Source organism: Rosa chinensis, chromosome 7 (genome assembly GCF_002994745.2).
Source record: "Rosa chinensis cultivar Old Blush chromosome 7, RchiOBHm-V2, whole genome shotgun sequence".
Lineage (NCBI taxonomy): Eukaryota > Viridiplantae > Streptophyta > Magnoliopsida > Rosales > Rosaceae > Rosa > Rosa chinensis.
The window spans coordinates 42260028-42270926 of NC_037094.1; the positions used below are offsets into that span (position 1 = coordinate 42260028).

Genomic DNA, 10899 nt, shown 5'->3' on the forward strand with positions numbered 1-10899 from the left:
ACTACTAGCCTAGACTACTTCACCTTGATCAATAAGAAGCTACAACACCAAAGAACCAGTACATCCGCCTAAGACCTTCTTGGTGTACATCAGTATTGACCCGTGGACACATTGTAACAACCCAAAGAAACAAGGTATACAGGGCCAAGGCCCACTGCACCCATCAGTAAAGATGAAGCTTTATTGCACAAAAGAAAATAACATACAAAAAAATAAAATTGGGCCCAAAGCAAAGCCCAGATCCAAGCACTCGAACCCTAGCCCAACTCCAAGTTGCAGCAGCCACCACGCCTCCACCACGTTGATGAGACCCTAGCCACCGCCACGAGTAGACGTCGGTCGACCATCCACCCTGCCATCATCGCCAGCACGCCGACAAGAAGCACCACCTCCCCCAAAACACCTCCTCCCCGCATGGTACCGAAGCAACCATACCAGATCGGAAGACTCCGATCCAAAACGAGCCCGTCGAAGCCCTACCTCACGCCGTCCTGCCAGTTGCCGCTGTCGATCAAGGGCAGAGAATGCCGAAACCACCAGTCTGCCACCGCTAGAGCCTCCCAATGATCAGAAGACGCAGACCCACCACAGGCTTGCAAGCTTGTCAAGGTCCAAGCCACGCCGCCGCAGCACAGTCTGAGAACGACCATCAAAACATCCCCGCCCGGCCGCACTCACCGTTTATCGACAAGGCTAATAGCCTGGTGCGGCACGGGAGCCGCCGGACGAGAGCCTCCAAACTTTCCAAAGGAAACCTAGCCGCCCTCTGAGAGAGAGAGAGAGAGAGAGAGAGAGAGAGAGAGAGAGAGAGAGAGAGAGAGAGAGAGAGAGAGAGAGAGAGAGAGATGGTTTGGAATATGAACTATTTAAGTTGAACATATATGGAGCTTTTCCGTCAAATTTTTGAGAATCCATTAAAAAAAAAAAATTCATGTTTCAACAAGATGGGTGGATGACAATTGGTGCCATAATCAAAAGCACCGATGATATTGTGGTGAAGGAGAAGAAGTAGATGGAGCGTTTTGTGGAGGAATTGTATGTCTCACCAAAAAAAAGCAAAATGTAACTTTGGTATCCATGGCTATAAATGTGAAGACACCCAGCTCATAAAATTTCATAAGAAAATTTGACCAAACAATCTCAAATACTCAAACCAAGAAATTAAGCTTTCCCATGGAAATATAGATACTTATTTGGCCGGTCAATCCCCGCTGTCAATAAGCTAGCTAGCTTCTGAGACATACACCATGCACCTGCCAATATTTGCCATTCTTGTTTCATTGCATATTTGGCATCTAAATCATTTTGTTCTTCAATGTATCCTCTCTTCCTCTCTAATTGACGAAGATTTGTTATTCTCAATAATTTTCTCGTAAGAATTGTCGTTCATAGGGAGAAATCATTAGGTGTTATTGACAGCAAGTTCACAAAACTGCCATAAGCATATGCAACCCAGAGTAATCGGTTAGTGTATCAAAGATGAACCCAAGCCAGGCCTATCAAACCATATAAGTCAATGCATGTGCATATATATAGCTAGTTATAGCACCTAAGCTAACTTAACACATGCAATAATATCTTCATGGGAAATTCTAGTGTAGTGGTGGGTATCTCATACCCACATTTACAAAAGTGAGAACAAATTGTTGTTGTCAAAGTTGTAATTTGAGTCATACTTTATGTAATCTTAATTCTAATAATGGTAATTACACATCTTACGACATTTTACAAGTTTTTGAACAAATTTGTTGTCAATGTTGTAATCTTAGTTCTAATAATGGTAATTACACCTCCTTACGACATTTTTACAAGCTTTTGAACAAATTCGTTGTCAATGTTGTAATTTTTGTTTAACTATATGTAAATAATGTAAATGAGTATAGTAACTTTTGTTCTCAATGTTGTAATTTTGGTTCAAATGCTTGTAAATTTTTGTTCAAATAGTTGTAAATGAGGGTATCTCATACCCACCAGTACACTAGCTTGTCTCATATTTCCATTTAGAAATCTTGTTTAAAGATTCATCCATCTCTAATAAACATGGCAAGCCACCCAAATAACTCAGTGAAAGTAGTTGAGGTTTGTAGGGTGGCCGGCTCCAACTCCAGGGTCACTGGAGTCACAAACACCAGATCTGTCCCCCTCTCTGACCCTAGTTGACCGACTCCGGTTAAGGTTTGAAACCACACAATACCTCTACTTCTATGAAACATCTCCCACTGAATCCTTACTTCCCGAACTCAAAACCTCTCTCTCTCTCTCTCTCTCTCTCTCTCTCTCTCTCTCTCTCTCTCTCCAACACTTACTTCCTCTTGTCGGGAACCTACTTAATTGCCCCCAAGACTCCTTCAGTCACGTCCAAGGCTACACCATTACACTCATAATAGCTGAGTCGTCCGATGCTGAAAATTTTGAAAGCTATGTCTTTGTTGAAGCCAAAAAAATACCACCCTCTTGTTCCTCAATTGGTTGTGTCTCAAACACGAGCCACGGCCATGGCGTTGCAAATCAGTCTCTTTTTTGATCGTGGCTTTTCTATCGGAATAACCTTGCACCGTACGTACCATGCAATCTATAATGGAAGAACTATAAACTCATGCAGTTGTCAAATCATTGGCTTACATAAGCAAACATGGCTCATCATCTTCAACTACTACTTTGCTCCCGGCGCAGCCCAAACCATATTATGAAAGAGCAATCATCCAGGACCTTACTCGGAGAACCCTATTCGAGCCAAGGCTTAGAAAGACTTTTTTGTCAAATTATAAACATGAATTTGTTCACTGAAATAAGATCTTAACTAGAAAAACAAAAAATAGAGGATAAAAATGAATAAGAATTTAGTTTGATTAATATGCAAAAAATATACACATGGCTAAGAAATTACTCTTAGCCTCCAACAAGAGTATTACTCACAACCCATCACCAATACAATAGCATATAAGTTTGCACATAATAAGAGACATGAGAAAATAAAGGAGAGGAAGAGAGAGGAGGAATTGAGGCCCAAAGCCTTAGCTACCACTTAAGGGCTTCTCTATGAATTCCCCACTTTGGTGTGTGCCAAAGTATCTCCAAAAATAATATGTCACATGTAATATAGAGGTGGAGAAGTGGGAGGAGAAACCAATGTCATACATCAAAAAGGTGGCAGTGATTGTGACCCTAGATGCTTGTCATGCCACCACAAGGCGGCAAAGCCGTTCAAAAGTGGTGTAATCGGGGCAATTTGTTCCCTCATCTTACGCCAAAGGAAGAAGATGATGTTGTGTTTCCTTTGAGGCATGAGTTTATTAGGGTCGGATGACGCAAAAAGCTCTAGATCCTGATTCACGGTTTTTAATTGTCATTTTCAAGTCTTGCACTTTTAGTACTTATTATGTTAGAAAATAACTTTAGTTGCTCAAGTGATGTCTCAAATAACTTAGCTTAAATCGTAAATAGCTATAACTTTTAATTTATGAAAGTTGCTTTTTACCAACTTCTATAAACCGTAACTTAATTGTGTAATTCTTGAAATAAATTGTCAAACACCTCTTGGTACTTAACTAATAAGTCACAACAGCTTTTTGTACCGCTTAAGCTATGTCAAACTGGACCTTAAAGTATCAGACTATCAGATTATAATTTAGAGAAAAATTCAGTCACCGTCCCCAAACTATGCTGCCAAGGCCAATTTGATATCCGAACTCTCAAAAGTATCAATGTGATACCCAAAGACCTATTTTGATATCAACGTGATACTTCCGTCCAAAATCTCTGACGGTGCCGTCAACTTGATGACGTGGTAAGGGTAAAATTGTCTTTCTTTACTAATTAATTATAAAATAAATAAAAAATAAAAAAAACAAAGCAAAACAGATCGAGCTCTCTCTCTCTCTTCCTTTCCCAATCTGATCCTCTCTCCTTTCTATCACTGGGAATGGATTTTTGGATTTATGAAGAACAGCCGAAATGGAGAAATTTTTTTTGATCAAAAGTGTTTGTGGCTTATGAAGAACAGTCGGAGTAGCGAGAATCGCTGCCGATGTCGGTGACAAGGAGGAGACTCTGGGCCGGAGAGCTGAGGTGGAGGTGGACGGAGTACTGGTCAGAGCCGGTGGAGGAGAGAGGAGCGGTGATAATCCGGGTATTGAATTAGAATCTGGGAAAGAAACAGCATCTCTTAAAAGCAAAACACGCAAATCCTTCTTGCTTCCAAAATCAAACTCCCAACTGCTCAAACCCACCCATCACAGAAATCAAGCTCCATTCTAGAAACCTTAGCAGCATAGTTTCATGGAAGTACCACAGAAACCTCGATCTGTCAAATAATTCTCTCAAAGGCTCTGTCCCAGGTTGGTTCTTGTCTCATCCAACCTTAGTCGAAGTCAATCTCTCCAAAAACAAGTTCGGCGGCAGCTTCGGGTATGATAACGGTTCGGTTTCCTCAGCCCAGAAGCTCATCTCTCCAGCATCCTATTCTATCTTCACGGGATTAATCACTGTGTTAGACAAGTTCTAGTCGTTTAGTACCGGAAAAGATAAGAGAGTGACCAACCTGGAAGGCAGAAGAAGCAGTCCCAAAAACAAAGCCCTTTGGAAAGCTGCCTCTGTTAATCTCCGACTCAGACTCCGATAAACACCCAATAATCACCTGAAAAGCAATAAACAAAGCAATGCCTCTCTGCCACCCCATAGCTTCTCTAGGGGGTTTTAGAATGAAGAATTGGGGAATTATAAGAAGGTAGACTGAAAAAAGATTGGAGCTTTATATGAAGATGCTAGATTTATAGTGAGACTGACAAATCAAACCACAAATTAATGTGAACTGGGTAGTTAAGGAAAGAGGCATAAAATGGTGGGTGGGGAATCCCAAAACGGCCAAAGAGAGAAAGATGGTAGCTTTTTCAATTTATGGGGAAAGTAGCAAACATGGAATGAGGTATATATTGGGGAGTCCTGAGTTCACACGTTCCCATACCAGAAGAGACATTTATATACAGCTGCTGCAATGCATTCATGAGGCTTTGAGAATTAGTCCCCCATTTATTCCCCTCAAATTCTTGAACATTTCGTTCAATAATTTCAGAGGTATAGTCGGCTCAAAAAAGTACCAAAAATTTGGGAAAACAGCTTTCTACGAGACTTAACCTTTACATAAGAACAGCAACTACCCAAACCAAAATAAACCCATAAGTGAGTCAAACGATCAAAATCTGAGTGACCCATTACATTTTGCCTCTTCCCACCGTTTGTTGCCTCTGGTTTTTGTTGTTTCAATGTACAGTAACTATGTTGTTGTGTTGTCCAATTGGATTTATATAGTTAACAGTTGAACCCAAGAACCCATCCCTTCTTATTGATTCTCGAAACGAGCTGCCGTAATTTCCTTATGGATTTGAAGATCGAATTGCAGTGGGTTTGGTTGAGGTGGAGCTGTAGAGGTGTTCATCAATGGCAAAATTGGATGAGAAATAAGGAAGAAGAGATAGAAATTGGAGAGGATCTTGGCAGCGTTGGTGATGGTTTGGGCGAAGGAGAAGGAGAGGAGAGAGAATAAGAAGGAGACTGAGGTTGAAGAAGAAGCAGAAGCCATTTTCTTTGATTTCTTGAGCGGAGGAAAAGGAGAACAAGAAGAAGAAGAAAAAAATAGAAGAAAAAGAAATGAAAAGAAGAAAAAAAAAATTAACAAAAAAAAGGGTAAATTAGTCATTTCATTTTTTTGAGGGACCCATGTGCTTGCCACATCATCAAGTTGACTGCACCGTCAGAGATTTTAGACGGAAGTATCACGTTGATGTCAAAATAGATCTTTGGGTATTACATTGATACTTTTGAGAATTCGGGTATCAAATTGGCCTTGGCAGTATAGTTTGGAGACGGTGACTGAATTTTATCACCGCTCCTTATCATTTTCCCATCAAGAAAAAGACAACTACACATTTTTTTTTTAATTAAAATAAAAAAATACCAATTGCCTAGTCTTGAAGTCTTGATGTAAGGCAAAAAAAAAAAAAAACCCATTTTTTATTTGAAAAAGGAAACAGAAGATTACGTTAGCCAGCGGGAGGTAATTATTCAGCATTTACAAACGTCAAGGTGCATCCCCCTCTGCCGCATCTCTCTGTTTCTCATCTGCAATTGATATCAGGGTTAGGTTTTTTATTCTTCCATGGAAGCAGCTTCTTCTTGTTCTTCAACCCCAATCCAATTTAAAAGGTGCCACTGCGAACCCCTCTGTTTCTGTTGCCACTACTCTTGTTCCTCCTGTCTTTAGGGTTTCAAGGATTATTTCTACTTGTTATCATGGACTTATCATCATCCTCCCACCCGCAATCCAACCTCTCTTTGGGATTTTCATCCCACGCGCCGTCGTCTCAAATCGCCGATGACTCCATCGCACTCCCCGTAGCCCCATCAATCCCGCTCCAATTGCTCGAGCCACAGCCGGAGAGCCACACAACAACAACAACAACAACTAATGGTGAAATTGGCGAAGACGACGACGACGACGACGACAGAGACGTCGAGGAGTTTCGGATATTGGGGCATTCCATGTGCTTGAAACGCCGCAGGGACAGAGAATCCTCCTCCTCCTGTTCCTCCACCACCAATTCCAAACGCGCGGCACTCTCTGAACCTCCTCCACCACCGGACCTTGAGGCCCGGAGGACTGCTGTCCGGGCCTGGGGTGACCAGCCTCTCCGAGTTGCCGACCCCGATGTGTTTGGGATTATGGACAAGGAGAAGCAGAGGCAGTTCAAAGGGATTGAATTGATTGCCTCGGAGAATTTCGTGTGCCGGGCAGTAATGGAAGCACTTGGAAGCCACTTGACCAACAAGTACTCCGAAGGAATGCCCGGTGCAAGGTACTACGGTGGTAACCAGTACATTGATGAGATCGAAACACTTTGCTGTAAGCGTGCTTTAGCCGCATTTGGTCTCGATGCTGAGAATTGGGGTGTCAATGTGCAGCCTTATTCATGTACATCTGCCAACTTTGCTGTGTACACTGGATTGTTATTGCCCGGTGACAGAATAATGGGGTTGGATACCCCATCTGGAGGGAATACTAGTCATGGATATTATACCAGCAATGGGAGGAAGGTTTCCGGAGCATCAATTTTCTTTGAGACCTTGCCTTATAAGGTCAATTTACAAACTGGGTATATTGATTATGATAAGCTCGAGGAGAGGGCGCTTGATTTTCGCCCCAAGATACTTATTTGCGGTGGGAGTTCGTATCCCCGCGAATGGGATTATGCAAGGTTTAGGCAGATTGCTGATAAATGTGGAGCTGTGCTGCTTTGTGATATGGCGCAAATTAGTGGCCTTATTGCAGCAAAGGTGTGCATATTGCTAGTCTGTTTCTGCTGCCTTTGGAAACAACATGCATATGTTCTTGGTTGTGATAAAAACTGTGTTTTATTTTCGCTCTGTCCATCTGATAAGCATGCTCCATTGTTTTATCAAGATGGAGGGTATTGATGAGAGTTGTGTGTATATTTTCCTGTGCTCTTTATTGGTCTTGAAGTTATATTCTTATTAGAAGTATTAGTGCAACATTTGAACTCTGGGATGAGGGTGTTTCTCTTTACTTTTGTAGGCTGTTAGTCCTTTTATGCGTCTTGTTACTGTTTGTTGTTGACATTCATTTTGTTGAGAAATTAAAAAAATTTCTCTGTGATAGGATTCAGGAATGTGTAAATCCTTTTGACTACTGTGACAAATTGGATTCAGGAATTTATCTCTTTATTTCGGCAATTCGGGCATTCTTCATTATCTGCCTAAATCCCTTTTTTTGTTTTGTTTTTCAGGAATGTGTAAATCCTTTTGACTACTGTGACATTGTTACTTCTACTACTCATAAAAGCCTTCGGGGTCCCAGGGGAGGTATAATTTTTTATAGGAAGGGTACAAAACCAAGGAAGAGGGGATTTCTTTTAACTCAAGGAAGTGAAAGCGACCACTATGATTTTGAGGAAAAGATCAACTTTGCCGTTTTTCCATCATTGCAAGGGGGACCGCACAATAACCACATTGCTGCTCTTGCCATAGCTTTAAAGCAAGTGGCTACACCTGAATACAAGGCATATATGCAGCAAGTGAAGAAAAACGCACAGGCTTTAGCATCATCTTTGCTGAGAAGAAAGTGCAGGTTAGTAACTGGTGGCACAGACAACCATTTGCTACTTTGGGATCTGAGGCCCCTAGGATTATCAGGTATAGTCTTTTCTAAAATATAAATAACTAATGATTAATCATGTGTGGCTTTGCCTTTTGCCTTTTGCTTTCTGTTTTCTGGTTTTTCCTTTTGCCTTTTGTTAAAATGAAAGAAAAACGAGAATGGAGTGGTCTGGTAACATAGACATTAATATCAGATGCTGGTGTATATGTCAGAGTAGGATGTGTCTGTTATCTAATTACTCTAGTGTACAGTATCTGAGCCATATGTGCACAACCTTCATATACTATGGTAATATGTGCTGTTACTCAGATCTTAACCCAAACCATAAAGTTCTAAGAGCCCAATGAAATTCCAAGAGAGTTCATATCAATTTGTGTTGGCACTATAGTTTATTTTCAAATTTGATGAGACTAGGGATCATAACTTGTCACACTTAAAGGCACATTGTTTGTTCTGTATGCTGATTGTGTGTTTTTGATTTGGATATATGATGGTTGATGTTGATGTTAATAGATTCATGACCAGATCATATAAAAGTATATGCTATAAGTTAACATGGATGTTTATAATGAATTAGGAATAAGGCGAGGTGGGTTTTATATTTTAATTATGATACTGGGAGCTAGATATGTGTTTCAGATGCACATTTGAGCCTAAGGCTCGTGCGTGAATGTTTTGTGAATTAGTGTAAGCCTTAGATTTCCAGACTTGAGGACAGCATGTGAAGAGTTAAAAGCTTGAACTTCTGTTGCCTGACAATTTCTTTAGGGAGTGATTAGTGGAAAAGCAGGTTCCTATTCATTTCAATGTCAAATGTTTTTACAACATTTATGCATGATAGATTTAAAACTCGGAAACAAAGTCTGATGTCGTGGACGTAGCATGCCTATCTCAATTACTCTTTTCAAAATCACTTTATTAGACAGAGACTGACGAAGAACCAAGCACACTTGCTGCAGTTTCCCTAATGAAAGACCACTTCTTTTTTTCAACTCATGGCTCTTCATCATGATCCCTGAAAATAATCCACCAGAGATTCATTCTCAAAAAAAAAAAAAAAAACACCAGAGATTGGCTCATTCATATCATTTAATTTTCTTTGAATGCAAAAGAAATATTGATTGATACTCAAAAAGTCTGAACAAAAGCTAAGAGTTAACAAAGATGTCAATGCTGTGGAGGAACATAAATACTGACTGGTCATGGGGAATAGAGGATAGGGTCATTGGTGACTTGACATCGAGGTTATGGGAGGAGAGCGTGGGGGTGTTAATGTAATTTTCTTTTGGCTCTGTTTTGTCTGTTTAGGGATGGGTGCACTTGGAGTTTGTTAGGTTGAATAGTAGCTCCCTTTTTGGACTCCTGCACCTTTTTCAGGAGCCACTATAGTCTTTTAAGCATATTGGTTTCTGGGTCTGTGTCTCTAAATTGAGCTGGAGACAGAATAGTTACTGTTAGTTGTTAAGATTGTGTTTGGTAGAACCATTAAAGACACAAGTCGTGGTCATGTTAATTATATGGCATTAGTCACAAATTTGTGATGTTGGACCTCTGGATGAATGACCATATGCATGTATGTTGTATCTTGTTCTGTACTATTATTGTATTGTATGCCTATGCATAAGAATTGAGATTGGGAGGGTTATTTCTATACTATTATTTTGGTAATGTTTTCCTAATTTGTATATCTTATGTTGTTTGACTTGTTTCTTTGTTTATTTACCTTTTTATGCTTGTAAGTATTTTTTTTTTCTTCCCCAAAATTAATTTCTCTGCTTTGATGCCTCTATACTCAAGTGTTCTGCTAATGTCCTTTAGGCAAGAGCTACGAGAAGGTATGTGAAATGTGTCACATTACTGTCAACAAGATCGCCATTTTTGGTGATAATGGAACTATTACTCCTGGAGGAGTGAGGATTGGTGAGTTATATGTTGCAATTTGTTATAATTTAAGCTTGAACGTCTACTATACTGTTTTCTAAAAAGGTCTCCATATTGACCCATCAGGTACCCCCGCTATGACTTCAAGAGGTTGTTTGGAGGTGGATTTTGAGACAATTGCTGATTTTCTCCTAAGAGCTGCACAGATTGCAACTTTAGTGCAAAGGGAGCATGGGAAGTTGCAGAAGCCTTTTCTGAAGGGTCTTGAGAGCAATAAGGATATTGTTGAGCTTAGGACCAGAGTTGAAACCTTTGCTTCTCAGTTTGCAATGCCGGGATATGATATTTGAATTGAGTAAGACTGACAGTTTATGACTCAGCCGGTCTGCTGCAAATACCAAATCTGAAATAGTCTGTCCTTGTACGGACATCGCAGAGAGTGAGTGTCATGTGAGAATTATTTGGTAACTTCTTGTTACCTTGATTTTGGTGAAACAGGGAATGCATCTCCAAATCATTGGATGCATGGTGATGCAAACAATCGCAGGATTCTAGGCCAACTAAACCCTTGCATAACATTTTTGGATATGGTATATCCAGATTGAAATCACCTTGGTATTGTTTAGTATAGTGAATCCAATGTCGAACAAATTTGATTCCTTATATTGTTTTCATTTTCGATAAATAAAAGAATTACCTTGTACAGTGCATATAACTGTTTTTCGTTTTGTTTTGATGAATTCAAACAATCCTGTGGAACCGCAGATTCAGATATGTCAATATTTGCTTATTGTGATGTTAAGATGGCGTGGCTCTGTTGGTTGAGAATTAGCTTTGCTTTTTCAGCA

General features: G+C 40.2%; 1 protein-coding gene across 1 annotated transcript; it reads left to right on the top strand.

Moving 5' to 3' along the window:
* The first annotated feature begins 6097 nt into the window (after positions 1-6097).
* On the top strand, positions 6098-10793 carry LOC112180751 (serine hydroxymethyltransferase 7). The gene is made up of 4 exons (XM_024319318.2): positions 6098-7329; positions 7800-8205; positions 9989-10090; positions 10178-10793. Exons 1-4 carry the CDS (start codon positions 6289-6291, stop codon positions 10399-10401), a joined length of 1773 nt encoding a protein of 590 aa, XP_024175086.1. The 5' UTR covers positions 6098-6288; the 3' UTR covers positions 10402-10793.
* Positions 10794-10899: the final 106 nt, after the last annotated feature.

Excerpts from the sequence above, each read along its gene's own strand:
- LOC112180751 (XM_024319318.2), top strand. The coding sequence starts at position 6,289 with ATGGACTTATCATCATCCTCCCACCCGCAATCCAACCTCTCTTTGGGA. Across the intron at positions 7,330-7,799 it reads GTGGCCTTATTGCAGCAAAG|GAATGTGTAAATCCTTTTGA; the intron begins GTGTGCATATTG and ends TTTGTTTTTCAG. Across the intron at positions 8,206-9,988 it reads GAGGCCCCTAGGATTATCAG|GCAAGAGCTACGAGAAGGTA; the intron begins GTATAGTCTTTT and ends AATGTCCTTTAG.